The sequence below is a fragment of the Oenanthe melanoleuca genome, chromosome 5, assembly GCF_029582105.1.
Source record: "Oenanthe melanoleuca isolate GR-GAL-2019-014 chromosome 5, OMel1.0, whole genome shotgun sequence".
In the NCBI taxonomy this organism is placed as follows: Eukaryota; Metazoa; Chordata; class Aves; order Passeriformes; family Muscicapidae; genus Oenanthe; species Oenanthe melanoleuca.
In genome coordinates this window covers 12,174,277-12,193,239 of record NC_079339.1, presented here as the reverse complement: position 1 = coordinate 12,193,239, position 18,963 = coordinate 12,174,277, and the positions used below count along the sequence as shown (strand labels likewise).

General features: G+C 39.3%; 1 protein-coding gene across 1 annotated transcript; it reads left to right on the top strand.

Annotated features, from left to right (window-relative positions):
• Positions 1-621: 621 nt before the first annotated feature.
• COPB1 (COPI coat complex subunit beta 1) lies at positions 622-18,362 on the top strand. The gene is made up of 22 exons (XM_056492460.1): positions 622-779; positions 2,603-2,754; positions 3,391-3,620; positions 4,235-4,404; positions 4,586-4,700; positions 5,262-5,354; positions 5,780-5,917; positions 6,808-6,927; positions 7,364-7,471; positions 7,563-7,709; positions 8,121-8,266; positions 9,271-9,367; positions 9,967-10,127; positions 10,675-10,795; positions 11,112-11,339; positions 11,512-11,691; positions 12,450-12,594; positions 14,034-14,153; positions 14,476-14,621; positions 15,900-15,989; positions 16,738-16,893; positions 18,025-18,362. Exons 2-22 carry the CDS (start codon positions 2,664-2,666, stop codon positions 18,082-18,084), a joined length of 2,862 nt encoding a protein of 953 aa, XP_056348435.1. The 5' UTR covers positions 622-779; positions 2,603-2,663; the 3' UTR covers positions 18,085-18,362.
• The last annotated feature ends 601 nt before the right edge of the window (positions 18,363-18,963 follow it).

The following is an 18,963-nucleotide window of genomic DNA, read 5'->3' as shown; positions in this document are numbered from 1 at the left end:
CCTATGCTTAGCTTTATTCTAGTTTTTTTCCCTATTTTTTTTATTTCTTCCCTTATTTATTCCCCCCTTACTCATCTTCCCCCTCTTACTGATTTTCATTTTTCCCCTTAATTACTTTTTTGCCATTAATTATGTTTCCTCCTTTACTTTTCCTGTTGTTTTTTCCCCTTCCTTTCCTTTCTATGCTTCCCCGCCTTGTTTTTCCACCTCCCATTGTTTTATTCTCTCTCTTTGTTTCTCCCCGTATTGTTTTATTCCTCCCTTGTTTACCCCCCATTTTCCCTCTCTTTATTTTTCCCTTATTTATTTATATACCCTCTTTATTCATTTCCTGTAATCTATTTTCCAGTTCCTTACTAATTTTTACAATAATTTTTTCCCCCACCCATTTATTTATTTTCTTATTTTTATCTTTACCATTTCCTACACCCCTTTTATTGTCTTTTAATATTATTTTCTAATATCTATCTATCTATCTAATCTATCTATCCGTGCGGAGTTTTTAATCTTGGTTTCTTTCCCGCATCCCGCGGGTCCCCGATCCCTCTCGCGGGAAAACCCCGCCCCGCGCTGTGACGTCACAGGCGCAGCCCCTCCTGGCGCCGCGGTTCCCCGCGCAGCGGCGCCGCCCCTTTCGCGCTGTTCCGAGGCGTGTCCCTCGGCGGCCGCCGTACGCGCGATGTGGCCGGGGCGGGCGCGGCTCCACGTCAGCCATCGCCGGAGCGGCAGCGCCGCGGGCTCAGCTCCGCGCCGGGACCGGCCCGACCCCAGCGCCCCCGGTACGGAGCCGCACGGCCGGCCCGCGGCGGCCTCACGGGGCCGGGGGCAAGCGGCGGGCGCCGCGAGGCCCGAGACCTCAGGGCCCCGGCGGCATCTTCCCGGTGCCCGCTGCAGGGCCCCGGGGCGCGGGGCGGGCGCGGGCGGGTTTGTGCCGCGGACAGGGCTGCGGGTCTCGGGGTGTGCTCAGGGCGATGCAGGCGGACACGGGCAGTGAGGGAAGTTCTGCCTCATTGCTTCAAACGCCCGGGTTTGTAGGAACTGGGATATTAAGGGAGGAATACCCCTCAGCTGGCTCGAAATCTGTCGGGATTTTTTAGTCAACATTTTGAGCAGTTTGTATTATAGTTGTGCAGCGGTAAAACGGTGCGTTCTCAAGGTTTTTGTTCATTAGGTGCCCCCGTTCCTAAGGGCTCCCCAGGGATGTAGGTGGCGAGCAGGCGTGGCTTTTGTTTTGTCTTCCTGGACTCTATAAACTCTGTAACTTTCGATGTTTGTGGGTGCCGAGGCACTGGCACAGGTTGGATGCCCCACCCCTGGCAGCGTTCAAGGCCAGGTTGGATGAGGCTCTGAGCAACCTGGGATGGTGGAAGGTGTCCCTGCCCATGGCAGGGGGGTTGGAACTAATTCATCTTTAAGGTTCCTTCCGACCCAAGCAGTCTGTGACTCACCGCAGGTGACAGAGATGCCATTGTTGGAGAGTTAAAACAGCACCTACATCTGTGTCCGTGTGGGCTCTCGACAATCAAACTGATTTCAAGCCTTTGTGCCTTGCAGTGAGGAAAACTGGGTGGTGGTACTCCCTGCCAAATCTCCCAGCTCTGTGTTTCACGAGAGGTGTATTTCATTGCTGCTTTTCAGAGCCCAAAGTGCACTCATTTATCACACTTCAGAGACATGTTTGACCGTGATTTTGGAAATTTCTGCAGCTGAGGTCTGTGTATGAGTAAAGATACCTGGCCTGATTTCACAAGGATCTGCTCTATGGTCTGCGTGAGTTGTTCTTGTAGGTGAAGGTGCTGGCTGCAGGGCTTTGAGGCAGGAATTCTGGGTAACAGCACAGGAAAAGTAAGTTAAAAAGCTGCTGCTGAGGCAAGAAAACAGTTGGGAAAGAGCTCTGAGATCATCGAATCCAACCTTTGACTGATCACTGCCTTTTTCAACTAGAGCATGGCACTGAGTGCCACATCCAGTCATTCCATGAACAAGTGGCTTATGTAGGTATCTGTAAACAACAAGGTTGAGTGATCTAGGCCTTAAAATACAGAATTCATAATGGAAAGAGGAGTGTTTCCTTAAAAATTTGTATTGCAGTTGTGTTTTGGAGTGGTTGTTGTGGTGCTGATTGATGTGAGTTGTTTTCTTGTGTGGAAAAAGGCAGGAACCCAGCTCAGCACAACTTCCCTGCCCCCTGTTCATGGTGAGGTTCTCTGGGTGCCCATATGATGAGAAAAGGGAGTCTAAGAATTCCAGGCAATTAATATCAATAAAAGCAGATTTATTTTGACACAATTTCGGTAGAAAGTACACAGTTGCTCATGCAATAAACAGTAACAATTTTCTTTACTATCCTTACTAGTGTAGTATCACAACATCAGCCAAGCAAGCTGATGTCTTCTGTTGTCTCTGAAAAATGTCATGCTCTTCATCTTTGTAGTGCTGACAGGAATATGTTAGGGTAACAGCCAAGCAAAAAAGCTTTTGCATACAACTTCTCCAGAAACCCAGCAATCCCTTCAAGCCATTAATTGAGTAATAATAATGTTTTTGTGTTTGTTAATAAAATCTTTTAACTTTGAGATGGCTTTGTTTGCTTGGTTTTTAGGTTGTCTGACATTTGTGTAAAAATAATTCTTCCCTTGAGAGGACTCCTGTAACCAAGAGCCATGACTGCTGCAGAGAACGTGTGTTACACGTTGATCAACGTTCCCATGGACTCAGAGCCACCTTCTGAAATCAGCTTAAAAAATGACCTAGGCAAGTACTGACAGTGCTTGAAGGACACTCCATATTTCCTGAAGTAGTCTCTCATTGTGCCTTTCCTAGAGTATTGTTTACATTTTATAAGCTAAAACAAGTCAGTTTGATGTTTATTTTCTGTTGAGTTCTGAAAGATGTGTGTTCCTCTGCTGTGTTTTGAGAAACTTTGTGATATTATTTTGTGTGCTTTGGTGTACTCCACAGTCTGTGCAAAATCTGAATAAGTAACACCTGCTTGGGCTAAGGCAGATTTGAGCAGGTTTTTTTTGGAATAAGCAACAAATTGTGTTGTCACTTGTTCATTGCACTGTGGAGCAGTGTTAGTATCTGGTATACGTGTGGCACCAGAGCACACTGTGGTATCCTGGTATAAATTTAAGCACTAAAACAGCCTTGGAATTTGAACTCTTTCAATTCCAATATATTGATCTCAGACTAAGTCTGAATTCCATGCCTATTTTAAAATTCCTTTTGCATCCTCTTTATCCTTCAGTAGAAGTAAAGGCATGGATTTTATTGATATGATGTATTTCAGTCCTTCAGAGGGGTTTGTGTCTTCTGACACTGAAGATCAATATTCCTGTTAAAGTAGCTGTGACATGTCAGCCTTCCTCACTTCATTTCCTCCTCTAGAAAAAGGAGATGTCAAGTTGAAGACAGAGGCCTTGAAGAAAGTAATCATTATGATTCTGAATGGTGAGAAGCTGCCTGGGCTCCTGATGACCATCATACGTTTTGTGCTGCCTCTCCAAGACCACACTATCAAAAAGCTGCTGCTGGTCTTTTGGGAGATCGTGCCAAAGACCACTCCAGATGGCAGACTCCTGCAGGAAATGATCCTTGTGTGTGATGCATACAGAAAGGTAGCCTCTTGTTTATTTCATAACTTAAATAAGGGGAACATAACCATGTTCCTCTGGTGGATCTTTATAGAAGGGGTATCATTTTGTGTTCCTGAATAAATACAAATATTGTTTATGCTCAGCATTTCCTTCCTATTCAGTAGGATAGAAGTTGTGTCTCAGTGCTTCAGAGCTGGATAATTGCAGATAGGCAGCAGACCTACTACCAAGGAGTTTTGTGTTCTTTTACTGTTACAACTTAACAAAAATTTAGTGCTGTTTCCTTGTCAGTGAACATTAAAGGTGAGGGGTAAAATAGTTATCATCTTCCAGGCCTCTTGGGACAAGTCATGGGTCATAAAAGGACACTATTGTGGTATGTTTGGGAAATGCCTTCAAACAAATACAATCCAGAAAAAAAACCTACAGGCTTTGTAAGTTTTATTGCACATAAGTTCATGTTTTTAAATACTGTGGGGCAGCAGTGCTTTAGGAAAGCATTTATTGAGCAAACAGTGAGGTGTCATTGGGGATGTTGGGAACTTGTCCCATGGGAAAGCTGAGTGTAGGAGAAGATGGCAAGTGCATTTATCCGGAGAGTCTGGCATTTCGAATACGTTTCCTGTCACTTTTAGGATCTCCAGCACCCGAACGAGTTCATCCGAGGCTCCACTCTGCGCTTCCTGTGCAAGCTGAAGGAAGCAGAGCTGCTGGAGCCCTTGATGCCGGCCATCCGCGCGTGCCTGGAGCACCGGCACAGCTACGTGCGCCGCAACGCCGTGCTGGCCATCTACACCATCTACAGGTACAGCAGCAAGGCACGCTCCTGCAGCCTGCCTCCAGCTCCTGAGAGCTCCAGTGCTTACCACTGCCTAGTCTGTGCTTGGAATCTTCATGCTTGTTTGCCTTTTCTCCTCTCTCTAATGGGCATCCTCGGGTTCTACTCCTTGCCAGTAGCTCTTTTAATTGTGTTTTTTTTTGTAAAGGAACTTTGAACATCTTATACCTGATGCTCCTGAACTGATCCATGATTTCTTGGTGAACGAGAAAGATGCAAGCTGCAAAAGAAATGCATTTATGATGCTAATTCATGCAGATCAGGTGAGGATACCTCCCTCAAAATCATTTGGTTTAATAGTTGTAAATATGCTGAGTAACTAGCCAGTAGTTTGTTGGTAGTATAAACTACTTGTATTCATAAAAAAACCCATGTATGATAGTGTTATTGCTTTTGTGAGATATTTAGTAGTGATAATGTAGGTCTTTAGTGGTCTCTTTATTTTTAAGGAGAACTACTCTGCTTGGTGATGGTACTGAAAAATGTGAGCATGACCACACTGAGAAGCACTCCCTTATCTGCTGTTCTAAAGCTTTTGTAGTTGCATAAGAAAGAAATGGCAGTTTCTTTTTAGTGTTCTGGATTACTTGTTTTACAGGCAATTGCCTTTTGTGCCTAATTACCATTAATTAGTCTCTATTTTTGCCCTTTATAGACAGGATGGATTATTTTGCTCTTTAGGTCTACAGTGTTTTCCTAAATTGTTGAAGCATTGCATAAAGCCTGTTTTGTATTTTGATTTTTTAGAATGTGTTTTGATTTAAAATTCAACTGAGTGAGCAAATTCTGAATAATGTAAAATAATTTATCTTCTGTTTGTGTAGGATCGAGCTTTGGATTATTTGAGTACCTGTATTGATCAAGTGCAGACCTTTGGAGACATACTGCAGTTGGTTATTGTTGAACTAATTTACAAGGTAAAAGGGAAATGTTGTAGCACATTTAAAATAAATGCACATGTTAATTTACAGAATTATATTAGACTGTTTTTAAAAAGGGCTTGCTGGAAAAGAGATTTAGCTGGCTTCTTGTCCATGTCAGGAATATGTCATTGCTTAATAAGCAATAAGGTGAATAAGATTTGTCTTACAGAGGCTGTTAGAGGCTCTGCCCTTCCTTTTGATGGGAGATTTTAAAACCCTGTAGCATTGCTCAGAGTTGTTGAGAACAGCTTTTGAAGAGCTTTTGTAATTAGATTTTTACCACTGTGAATGACACTTCCTGTCACCAGAAAATGTTGCCACCTTTTGGTTAATTTTCTCCTGTCTGTAAGGTAGTGGAGCCGGTGAGGTGTAGGATTGCTCTTTTCTTTGTGTCAACTGTGGATCATTCTTTTATCAAGGTCTGCCACGCGAATCCATCGGAGAGAGCTCGGTTCATTCGCTGCATCTACAACCTCCTGCAGTCCTCGAGTCCTGCAGTGAAGTATGAGGCTGCAGGTACTCTGGTTACACTCTCCAGTGCACCCACAGCAATCAAGGTATGGAAGTGATGATTTCAGCTCCTCAGTAGCTTCTAGTGCACTGAAATGAACGCTGTGTGCTACATGTTGATACTTAGGAGTGAAGGCTTTAGTAAAGTGGCTGTGCAACTCTTCTCATGTGACACTTCTCACTAAAGTATCTCGTAGAACTGGTCACAAAAAAAGACTGAGCAGACTGTTGGACCAATCTACTTGGCCTGGTTAGCAAAGCAGACTACAGCTAAAGATTTCAGAGATTGGAGGAAATTTTTACTCATGAATATGACTCATTTCAGATCAGGGGAGAAGCATAAAGCAGTGAAGATTTGTGTTGATTACTGATTCACCTGGGGTTCTTAGTTTTATATTTATACAGCTGATTATCTAAGATCACTTAGAAATTTTGAATTTGTATGGAAATTTAAAAGATAGGTTATGCATAGATTTAGAGCATTGTAAATAATAGTTTCCAAAGGTTGGGGGAGTATGAATTTCAGCATTCTTGGTTTGGCATACTCATTTTTGTTGAGTAGACACACTGTACACAGAAGCTGTCACTAAAACCTAATCTGGATAGGCTAACACTGCCAACTCCTTTAAGCTGGATTTCATGCCCTGTTGCATCTTTCACAGCTGACCCAAAGCATGTCAGATAAGTTGTCTTACTCTTTGAATTTGAAGTCAACTCTGTGTACTGTAACTGATGCCATTGTGAGCCTTCATGTGGGATTTTTGTAACATGGTGGACAAAAAATTTTCAAGTCTGTTTATCAAGTTAATTTCTGTGCCAACTCTGAGTAGCTGCTGTAATAGTAAAATTAAAGAAGGAGGCTTTTCGTCAATTTCAGAAATTTTCCAGTTTCTCCTCTTCATGACTAAAAAAATGAGTTTGATCCTTCTAATTTTAGGCTGCTGCCCAGTGCTACATAGATTTGATTATTAAAGAAAGTGATAATAATGTGAAACTGATTGTCTTGGATCGACTGATTGAGTTAAAGGAGCATCCCTCCCACGAACGAGTGTTGCAGGTATGTGAGCTGTCTCTTTTCCTGTAAGCCTTAAGAAAGAAAAATCTTCAATAACAAAGCTTCCAGGTTTTTGCAATGTATGGAGAGAAGAACTTCTGAAGTTTCAATTTCCTGATGGTATATTTTGGTAAGAACATATTGGATAGACTAGTTATGTTTATGATTTGGCTACTTTTATTGTCTGCATAAGAATTAACAATGAAAAATTCTGTTCTGGTTGTAAGGTTTAAAGGTGTAGCTGCATAGGAGACTTCTGTGTAAATGCAGAATGTATTAAATGAACTGAGAAGTTCTAATGCCCATAGCTTGTTTGTCTCAGTAGATCATATATTATGTATGCAGAAAGGCTTTGAAAACCATTGAGGACTGAAAATTAGAATTGTATGAAGAGGAAATAATTTAAAATGGCACAATACTTTATTTGTTATTGTTTCAGGATCTAGTTATGGACATCCTCAGAGTGCTGAGCACCCCAGATCTAGAAGTGCGCAAAAAAACCCTTCAGCTGGCGCTGGATCTTGTGTCCTCAAGAAATGTGGAGGAGGTAAATTACATGTACTTTTGATTCATCACACTATTTTCTTTCTTTTGAAAAATGTCACTTTTTAAAAAATTTGATTTGATCTTTTCTGCAGCTTGTGATTGTTCTGAAGAAGGAAGTGATTAAAACTAATAATGTGACAGAGCATGAAGATACAGACAAGTACAGACAGCTCCTGGTTCGGACACTGCATTCCTGCAGTGTTCGTTTCCCAGACATGGCTGCAAATGTTATTCCAGTGGTATGCAAATATTTCACTATATTGTCATTAAATGTGTTATATCCATACCCAACACCTGCAGAATTGCTGAAGCTGAGGTGTTCCTAATAGTGGCCTCGCAGAAGCAATGCTATTTTTAATTCCTAAAGAAACATAATTGATGCTGTAAGTATTTATCTTCTGAGGCTATTTTTATATATTTTTGAATGAGCTGAAGAGGACCTTTGAAGGTGTAATAATTTGTATCACTATGAAAGCAGTTTTGGAATATGATAATTGGTCCTTGTTTGGAATTTACTTAAGGTTGTTTGACTTCAGGTTTTTCTCATTGGAGCTACATAAGGAGTTTTATTTTTCTGAACATAGAAGGGAAGTATTATTGTACAAACTTCTCTGTGTGCTGTTTGTGCTGATGCTCACCCTCCTGTGCAGCTGATGGAGTTCCTTAGTGATAACAACGAAGCGGCAGCCGCCGATGTCCTGGAGTTTGTGCGGGAAGCGATCCAGAGATTTGATAACCTCAGGCCTCTTATCGTTGAGAAGATGCTTGAAGTCTTTCACGCTATCAAATCTGTCAAGTGAGTCCAGAATATGACATCAAACAGACTTGGAGCACCTGTGGCTCACTTGTATTGAATGTATATTGTCATTAAATGTGTACCAGTATCCATGTGACCCACACAGAGGGTGACTGAAGTTGAGATATTTTGGTGTAGAGAATTTCTAGGTATAGCTTTCTTCTTGCCTACTTGTACAGGAGATAAATTTAGTGTTTGTTGTCTTGAATAAAGAAAATAAATGCATTTTAAATTTCTATAACACAGTTGATAATTGTAATTCCACTTGGTAGGAAATAGCGTTGTTGATGGAGGCCAAACATAAGGTAATGTATTTGTTAAAATAGAATTTCTGAGAAATTTGCACTTGTAGGTAACTGGAAATACTGTGCATTTATTAGAAAACCTTATCTAGCATAGACTGAGCTTTCAAAACTACAAAGCTGTTTTAGTACCTTTCAGGGCTCTAAAATCTTTGCTTGCTCATGGATCTGTAAAGGTTAAGTCATATGAGAATTTCTTTGTATCAGAAGAGCACTCTGTCATTCTCCTAATACACAGAAAACTCTGAATCCCATCTCCATTGTAATTTCATTAAGTGAGGGGGGAAAAAACCATCTGAAAGACCATTCTTTTTCTAATCTTCATTCTTGTTCTGGTTTTTCATTTTCTCCTGTCTAATGGAAAAATTAGTTTGTCTCAGTTAAGTCAGCTCTAAATTCTCCATTTTATTCACATGCAGTAGATTATTTCATTATAATCACAATGAAATTGAATTTTGTGTGTGTCAGGATTAACACAGATGGAAATAAATACGTAGCAGAGAATATATCTAATTTGGTGTACTTGTTCTTAAGTTTACTGAGGCTGAAAGGATAATTTCTTTTGATTTAACCTGCTTTTGTCAATTGTGTCCTTTTGAATTTGTCAAGACTGGCCTTTACTACCTGACCATAAATTACTTTTCTTGGTGCTAGTTTGAGTATATCATGAAAGCATGATTTAAATTACTCTTCTTGTCTTAGGATTTATCGAGGAGCGTTATGGATCCTTGGAGAATATTGCAGCACAAAGGAGGATATACAAAGTGTAATGACAGAGGTTCGCAGATCACTTGGAGAGGTGTGTGTATTTTGGGGTTTTTGTGTTTACTGGCTCTTCGTAGTTTTTCATGCCATTATGCAGTGGGTTTTGTAAGAAAAAGGTATTTTAGAAAGATCAAGTAAGATGCAGAAGTGTTTTGAGGACCTGTGATGTGTAAGGGCTTGTGCACTGGAAATCTTAAGTAAAAACCAATCAGGGTTTTGCATTCATTATTCATTTTTTTCAAGTAGCATACTTGAGCTGAGAATAAGTGATATCTGTTAAGAAAAAAGTTGGGAAATTCCTTATTTCAGAAAATTATGGCAGCTTTAACATATGATTTAGTTATACCCAGTAGCAAAGAAAAAGTGCTTTAAGTCGGGGTTGTTCTGAGAAAAACACTTCTCTGACAAAATCTAATTCATCAACGAGAGCTTTATTGCATGTGTAGGAAGCTTCTTTATGTATTTCAGTATCTGCTTATTTCCTCAAATTCTCCCCAAACTGATGTGCTGTAGCTGACCTTTTGCTTGTAAAATCTTCAGTAATGCAGATAATTTTTATTTTAAAAAACCCTCTGCAGAACCAAAACATATCTGTTATTTTAATTGTAATAGTTGTTTCCTGCTCATTTCTAGATCCCAATTGTAGAATCTGAGATCAAGAAAGAAGCTGGTGAGCTCAAACCTGAAGAAGAGGTGTCTGTGGGTCCAGCCCAAAAACTAGTGACAGAGATGGGCACTTATGCAACACAAAGTGCTCTTAGCAGTTCCCGACCTGCCAAAAAGGAAGAAGACAGGTATTTGTGATTTCATACTTGGTCAGGAATGACTTGGTTAATTTTTATCCTTTTGTTTTTTTTTTTTTAATTTGAGCAGTGTTATCTGTCATACAGAGTTCAGGGGTTGAGGGAATTTCCTGTTTTAGGGTATTATCCCAACTAGATATTATTCAGTAGGAAGTTGCCCGATTACTTAGGATTTGTAATCAAAGCTTATTGTATAAATAAGAACTTTATCAATTATGATATCCTAAATTCTAGTTTATTTTTTTACATATAAAGCTCTCAGTTTTAGTTGAATACAGAGATACTGTCTTTAGATGAAAATAGTTTCTTCCCTTTGTAACACCTCTCTCTCCCTAGTCCATGTGGAAATGACTCTGTGACTTGTGAAAATCTCTGTATCTGGAAAATTACTTTGAGAAGGAAAAAACCCAACCTTTTGAGGTGTTTCAAGCTTGTTTTGCTTGTAGAGTATGAAAGTTAAGGTACCAAGAGAAGTAGGCTGAAGATTGTATCCCAAAGTAGTTTTCTGAGGATTTTTTTTGTTTGTTTGTCTTTGCAGACCTCCCTTACGAGGATTCTTGCTGGATGGAGATTTCTTTGTTGCAGCTTCCCTTGCTACAACTTTAACCAAGATTGCTTTACGTTATGTGTCCCTTGTTCAGGAAAAGAAGAAACAAAATGTGAGTCATCTCTTGTGTTTTCACATCCAGGGAAGAGCTGCTTTGTTGCCTCTTTTGTTTTAAACAGATGCAAAATGGATTAAGTCCAAAGTGAAGTGCCAGTTATGTGATTGGATAATAATGATAGTTTGGATCACAAACAGGACCTGCTGTTGTGCAGCCATTCTATCTAGACAGTTTTTAAAAACTAAGTAATCTGTTCAGAGATGTTACAATTTGATTAATAAACACCTTTTTTAAGTAAGTCAGAAGTGAGCCTTCCTTTAAAGCTGTGGAAAATGCAATAACCTTCCATTCTCTTTGTGCTCCTTGTCAGTCCTTTAATGCTGAAGCTATGCTGCTGATGGCCACTATTCTCCACTTGGGAAAGTCTTCTCTTCCCAAGAAGCCGATTACAGATGATGATGTGGATCGTATTTCGTTGTGCCTGAAAGTGTTGTCAGAGTGTTCTCCTCTCATGAATGACATTTTCAACAAGGAATGCAGGCAATCCCTCTCTCACATGCTGTCAGCCAAGCTGGAAGAGGAAAAACTTTCCCAGAAGGTGAGCTATTATAAGTGTGTAACCATAAAAGTTGGAGTTTTTACAGATGTTCACAACCAAGCTGGTCCCAGAAATGTCACCTTTTGACTCTGTGTAGGTCAGCCATTATTTGACTGTTTTTCTGTGCTAAGGGATGGAATTCACTGTGAATTCTTGAATTCTCTTTCTGCAGAAAGAATCTGAGAAGAGGAATGTGACAATTCAACCGGATGATCCCATTTCCTTCATGCAGCTTACTGCTAAAAATGAAATGAGCTCAAAAGAAGACCAGTTCCAGCTTAGCCTTCTTGCAGCAATGGGAAACACACAGAGGAAAGAGGCTGCTGATCCTCTTGCTTCCAAACTTAATAAGGTAGTAGGAAATCTATGCTTTAATTATACATGGGGAATTGCAGACTGGAACAGATGATTGCTGGTTGATTGGTTAGATACAGGTATATGCTGGTTGGAATCAGAAAGAGAAAGGCACTGGTGCATATAGTTGTTACCTTCTCACATGGGGAGAGGAAGAGCAAGAAGGAGACTTGGAGAGTGCTGAGCTGGTGGAATGTGGAGAAGAAATCATGGTTTGCTGGTTTGGCAATCCCAGTAAAGTTCACGGGGAAGGGAGCAAGGATGCCAGAAGTGATTAAGAACCCCTTTCTTTGGCTGCTGTGTCCTACTGCCAAGTGCAATGCATCCTTATTTCACTCCTTATGCCTTTTTTTTCTGCAGATTAGCAGAACCTGCCAAGGAGGTTTAATGAGTAATTCATTAGAAAAGAGTTAAACTTCCAGACTTTGAAAGACTGGATAGATTCTTTTTGAAGTTTAAAATGACCTTATCATTTTAAGTCAGCATTTCTTTGTCCTGCTGATCATCTTAAGAATATATGGCATTACAGTTCATATTTTAGGAACTTGTTGGTTCAGAACACATTTGGTCTGGAGAAGATTTACAATTGTAGTGTGTATGCAGGAGGACATGTGAAGGAAAGCTACTTGTTTTGGAGGCCCATATTAAAGAATAATCAATTTAAGTGTACTTTTTTCTTGTTTTTTGTTATTATTTGAATAATTCTGCGTCTTAAACTGGTTTCTGAGAAGGTGAATCCCTTGGCTTGTGTCACAGGTTACTCAGCTGACAGGTTTCTCAGACCCTGTGTATGCAGAAGCCTATGTCCATGTCAATCAGTATGACATCGTGCTGGATGTGCTGGTGGTCAACCAGACCAGTGACACCCTGCAGAACTGCACTCTGGAGCTGGCCACACTGGGTAAGCAGAGCTGCACTGGTGCAAACAAAGCAGCTCTGAGGTTTTGGGAATGGGGCATCACCCTGCTGTAAGGAATTCCTGAAGTGCTTCCAAAGTGATGCCAGTTAGCCACCATTTTGAATGCTTAAAAAAATACACTTTTTTGAATATTTGGTGGAAGTTTTGTATGTACTGACATTGACAATGCAATCTGATGATATAAACTGTAGTCAGATTTTATCACTAAAAACATAGCATTCCATTTCCCCTTCTCCTTTTTTCCTGAATTTTAAACAGGTTTTTTGATGTACTTATTTTTCATTGTGCTGTTACCATAAACAGGAAAATAAAAATAGGTCAAAATCCCTACTGGAATGGAGCAGAAAGCCATCTACCTTAGGTGATTTTTGCACTCAGCCTGAGGTACTTAAATACTGCATTTACTCAATGGAAACCATTCCCTGTACCAACATCTGTAGCAGAGTATTGCTTGGACAATACTGAGGCTTCATTAACTTTTCTTAGAGGAGTCACTGGAGCAGATAATTCAAGAACAGTAACCAGTTTCTTATTAGCTGTCCTCTGCTTTAGCAGTCAGGAGCTGAAATACATTTACAATATGCTAGGAGAGCTCACATTACATACATTTTACTATGTGAAATATGACTGGAGGGACGTAACCTTTCTCCTAAAATTTTGTAAATCATTTGATGAGACTAATGATAGGAATAAATCAAATGGATGCATTATTTAATAGGTTGTATTTTTCTATTTGTCAGCTCAGTAAAGTGGAATTCTGTATTTCCCATCTGATGTACTGCAAAAGCTGACTTGAGGCATCACTCCCATGTGTGGAGTTCATGCTGTTCATGCTGTGTTCTCAAATTGCAGTTTAATAGAACTAAGGAGTCTTTCCAATTGCTTGCTGAAGGATTAGTAAAAATGCATCCCGTGGTGTTTCCTTGGAGCAATTATACTCAGAATCCTGGGGATACTTTGACCTGTTTATAAATAGCTTAGTGTCTGTGTGCTGGACGTTGTACTTTGGCCTTGAGGTACTTTACTATAGGGTTAGGCCTTATGACAATGTCAGGGATTAAAATACAAGGTAGAATTAACCATCTCCTTGTTAAAAAATTAATACTAAACTCCATCCAAAGCCCGTTTAATTAATTTCTTAATGAATTCTTAAATGCATTTCTTTTCAAATGGGGTTTGAGTGAACACAACTATATTTGAACTGAAATTTGTATACAATGTAATTTATCTTGCAATTAGAAAACTATAAAAAAAAGAACAACCAATTCCAGATCAACTAATATCTTTATGGTGGTGTTTAGTGCAGCTCTGTAGATGCAAAAATTGAGTGACAAGAAAATAAAAAGCTGTTGTTCTGAAAGCTAAGCTGATTGTGTACTGCTAATGTGTCTTGATCCCCATCTCCCAATTTCTTTACACAGGTGACTTGAAACTTGTGGAAAAACCATCTCCTCTGACACTTGCTCCACATGATTTTGCAAACATTAAAGCTAATGTCAAAGTCGCTTCAACGGAAAATGGAATCATTTTTGGTAATGTTGGTAAGTAAACAATTCAGTGTGCAAAACTAACATGAATGCATTGCATTTGTAACTGCTTAATGAGCACAAAAATAAGTAAAACCCTTCATATTGGGAGACGAAATTAAATTACAATGTAGAGTATTTAGTGATGATTTAAAAAGATATTTATATCACTGTTACTTAAAATAATTGTAGAATGTGCTACCTTTAGGATGATTGTCAGCGTGAGATTGAGCAAGGGTTTACTGTTGTTAACTGGCAGGTGGTAACTCAGCACCCTTATTACGTGCAAATTCACTTTTTGGAACATTGAAAAATGGTTTTGTGTGCTCTCTTGCAGTGTATGATGTCTCTGGAGCAGCCAGCGACAGAAACTGTGTGGTCCTCAGTGATATTCACATTGACATCATGGATTACATCCAGCCTGCTTCCTGTACAGATGCTGAGTTCAGACAGATGTGGGCAGAATTTGAGTGGGAAAACAAAGTTAGTTTTTTTTTCTGTATGCTACTTTGTTGATGAGATACAATTCTGTCTCTTGTTCTACAGCAGCTTGCAGATTACAGCAACGTAATCTGTTGCCACATAAACCTCATTCAACATTCTCATTGGATGTTTGCCTCAAGTAGCTTGTTCTCTTACAGCTATCTTATCAGTTTCACAAGCTTAGCAGTGCAATAACTGGGGTTTTGGCCTGCAAAAGAGGCTGTGTGCATTGAGCTTTACCTCCTGTATGGAAGCTGTCCAAACTGACTGGTGATTGCTGTGTATTTTGGCTCAAAGGTGAGATAGCAGCAAGTGTAAGTTTATGCTGAGGCTGCAGAATTACTCATGCTGCTCAGCCTCTCCAGTTCTTAATCACATTGTTTTGTGGGTTACAAGGGACCTTTTAAAGGTTGTTTAGTCCAGCCCCTACCAGAGGGACAGGAACCTCTTTCTTTTACCTTGCTACTTTGCAGTACAGCTGTAGCATAAAGTTCTGGATGCTGTGTAAGACTAACAAGGCAGTGGGTACACTTCACAGTAACTGAGGGTGCCCAAACCCAAAAAAAGGGTTTAAGGGAGATAACATCATATAAGAATAGAGTAGAAACATTAAACCAGAATGGGAGACACTTTACATGAACTGCAGCCTTGTGTGGTACATAGATGTACTAACTTGAGACTACGTTTAAATGTCTCGAGAGGAACTTGTGCACAATATATTGTAATAGATGATATATGAAACTTTAGCAGTTTGTAAAGTCCTTCTAAGAGAAATGCTAAAAAACAATTTAAACAAGGCACACAATGTGCAATATGATAAAGCCAAGACAGCCCAGAGAGCTTTGTTGCTAGAAGGGGAAGATGAAAGGAATCTTTATCAATGGTTAATAGCAAACTTTGGACTATGCATTGCTTTTTCTTATTCTGGCAGTGTGTAAACTGTATTCTTACAAGGAGTCCACTGTTTGCTGTAGAGAATCTAGACATTCAACAGAGTATCATATTCACCCAATAGATTTTAGAAACCGTGGTAATAGCATGAAATTCTCCAGCTTAACAAGTGGATGGCAGGAGGGGAAGAATTCCTGTGATGCCACCACATAGTGGGAAGTGCATCCAGCTTACAGAGTGTGCTGTTCCTCAAGGAGAATTGTGGAAGTGATCTTTATAGAGCCCTGAAGAAGAGATTTCAGAAATACTTTAAATTAAATTAATTTATTAATTAAATTAATTTAATTTAATTAAAGTAATTGCCTTTTTTTTTTCTTCTTCTTGAAGGTAACAGTGAATACAAATATCATTGATTTAAATGAATACCTACAGCACATACTGAAGTCAACCAATATGAAATGCCTGACTCCAGAGAAGGTGAGCTATTTCTTGGAGGCTTTTAGATATCCTTTTTAGTTCCTGTGCTTTATTATTTAATTTGTTCAACATTTGTTGTTATTATGCTTAGAAATGCCTGCTTACAATATGAAATAGTACATATGCCTCAAAGTTTTTGCTCTGAAATGAGTAAAAGCAGATAAATTTTATCAAAATTCTCTGTAGTTGCAAGCTGGAAAAATAAGAATGTCCATTTTGATTCATAGTAGCTAAGGTGTAGTATAGACTTGATGGGACCACCTATTTACATAAAAGATTTTTTTTTAGTAGCTCCATATATCTTCCTTCTCTGAGAAAATTTACCTTTCTTTTTCCAGTTTAGCTTTATGTTGTAAAGCAGAATAAATATATAGATATATATATTAAGATATGGCATGTGTGCTAACTGTTAAGATATGGCATGTGTGATTACTGTTAACTATTACATTATAGTAGCCAGATTAAGTATAGTAGCTATTTAGCTTCTTCATCATTTTGCTGTTGGTTAAAACAAAACATAAAATGCCCTCCTGACTTGTCTTGATAAATTCTGTATACTGAATAATTCCCAATATGAATTCTAGAAAAAGACCACCACCGTTTCCCAGTGCATGATTCCCAAAATGTTGCAGGTGAAGAACAGAGTTGAAATGTGATACATTGATAACTGCCTAGCGAGCTTAGGGTGAACTGAGCTGTGTTTAGAGTTTTTTTTGGTCTTTGAAGAGCTCCCATGTGCTTCCCACAGGCACTTTCAGGCTACTGTGGCTTCATGGCAGCCAATCTGTACGCCCGATCCATATTCGGGGAGGATGCCCTGGCCAACGTGAGCATCGAGAAGCCGATTCACCTGGGGCCGGAGGCGCCGGTCACGGGGCACATACGGATCCGGGCCAAGAGCCAGGTAGGGGCTTGCCATCCTCACCACTTCTAGGGCAGTGCACCAAGCACTGCTCAGAACTTACAGGTCTTTTACAGTCCCTTCTCCTGGTGCGTTACCATAAAATAGGCCTTTGCGCCAAGATTTCCCAGTTTTGTCCATAGTGCTGCAAATGGGATTGTTGTCATTTGTTTGCTTTTAAGTAAAGAGCAAATATGCCCCAGGGTTACATGATGCTTTTCCTATCAAATTGCACATTTCAGTGTCACACAACAAAGAAATTTTATGTATGTAATTGCTATTCACTGGTTGTTTTTCAGAAACAACAAAGCGAATCCCCAGGTTTTTTAGTAGGAATATTTTCTGTAGATATGAGTCTGCTTTGGATTTTAGAACTTCTACCTCTTAACTAAAAGACCAGGATTTGGAATAAATAAAGCGTAAACACCAGCTACAATATAAATATTTTCAATAGTGTACAATAAAGGAGTACCTGAGAGTTTTCATATTCAGAGAAAACATTTAGTTTATGTGATGTTGCTATAAAGATTTTGGTTTGAATTAAAGTTTCTGATACATTACAGTGCCATTTTTACATAAGACTGCATTCAGTTACATATGCCAGCATGGCTTCATTTTGAAATCATTGTGCTACTGAATATGTGGATTTATTAATGCAGTTTCTTTTGATGGTTCTTCAGTGTGTGTGCAATATTAATCTGTCTCTGTGATTAAATTATTTTCCATAGCTGTGGTGCACTGAGTGTGCTGGTATCAGCACTGGGACTTTCAACAAATTGAATTTCAGTAACTGGACAGGCAGTTGTAATTTCTCACCTGGCAGTCCTCTTTCAATTGGTGGGAGGTCAAAAGATGAAAATTGGTTTTGTTCTTCAGCTTTTCATGTTGATAATACATGTAAACAGTTCCCATCTCAATTAAGTTTCATTGTCTCAATAATATATGTAAAGCTAACCTTTACCTAGTGATAAGGAAGTGAGCACTATGAAATGCACAAAGTGAACAGCTAGAAATTTCCATGCCACTGACTTCATAGATTTCTATATATGGAACTTCCATTTTAATATAAATGAGATAAAGTCAGTTTCAAATTAAGTATTTGTGTCATAATTGTTGTCTTCCTTTTCCTTGCAGGGAATGGCCCTGAGCCTTGGAGATAAGATCAATCTGTCTCAGAAGAAGACAAGTTTATAATAATTTTACCTAACGTCTTTTCAGGTCTTTTACAGTTTAACTTTAGGTATGTGGCTTTTGGGATCCAGAACATCTTATATTCTTCAGTGTTCTGTAATTGTAGAAGCCAAGCTTTTGAGCTGAATGCATTCCAGCAGATAATTTATAGGTTCTCCATGATTGATATTGAGCAAATTTTAATTCTCCAGGGGTTTTTTTTTCTTTGTCCTGGAAGTCATGTTTTCTTTGTCTCTAATATATACTGATGCTCACAGTACAATAAACAAGTTATACCAGTACTGTTTTTACTGTCTGTAAATTATAATCTCTGTATTACTGGATCAGTGTTGAATGTCTGTCTGGGGGTGCTTTGATGCTCTGAGAAAGTGTGAGTCTGTAATAGCTTAAGTGTTTACAGTAATGACTAGGTCTGAATATGTGAATATGTTATCATGATTCTTAAAATACTCTGGTATACCTAGGAGAATATAAATTTGCCAACTAAATTAAAGGCTGTATATTCTAGATGATAGTGTAATAACTTGGCACAGGCAAGCTTGTAGTATCAAAAAAGAGACTGTCAAAGTTCAACTCTTTCCAGCAAGTTGTAGAACCTTAAACATTGTTTCTGAAGTGCTTTCCTAACAGTGTTGTTATGATTAACATAACATTGCTAGTGGTGTTCTTATTTTTCAGTTAATGTGGAAAAGACAGCCAAGTGCAGTGTTAGAGCTGTAGCAGCATAAGCAGTTTTTCAGTGAATGCAGCTTTTGGCCACGTGTGCAAGCTCAGGAAGGAAAAATTCAGACTCATTATGAGCTTGCAATGAATTGGACTGTGTTGAAAAGGAAGAGTTGTGAGTGGAGGTCAGGTCAGGATGCTGAAGTGAGTTAACACCAC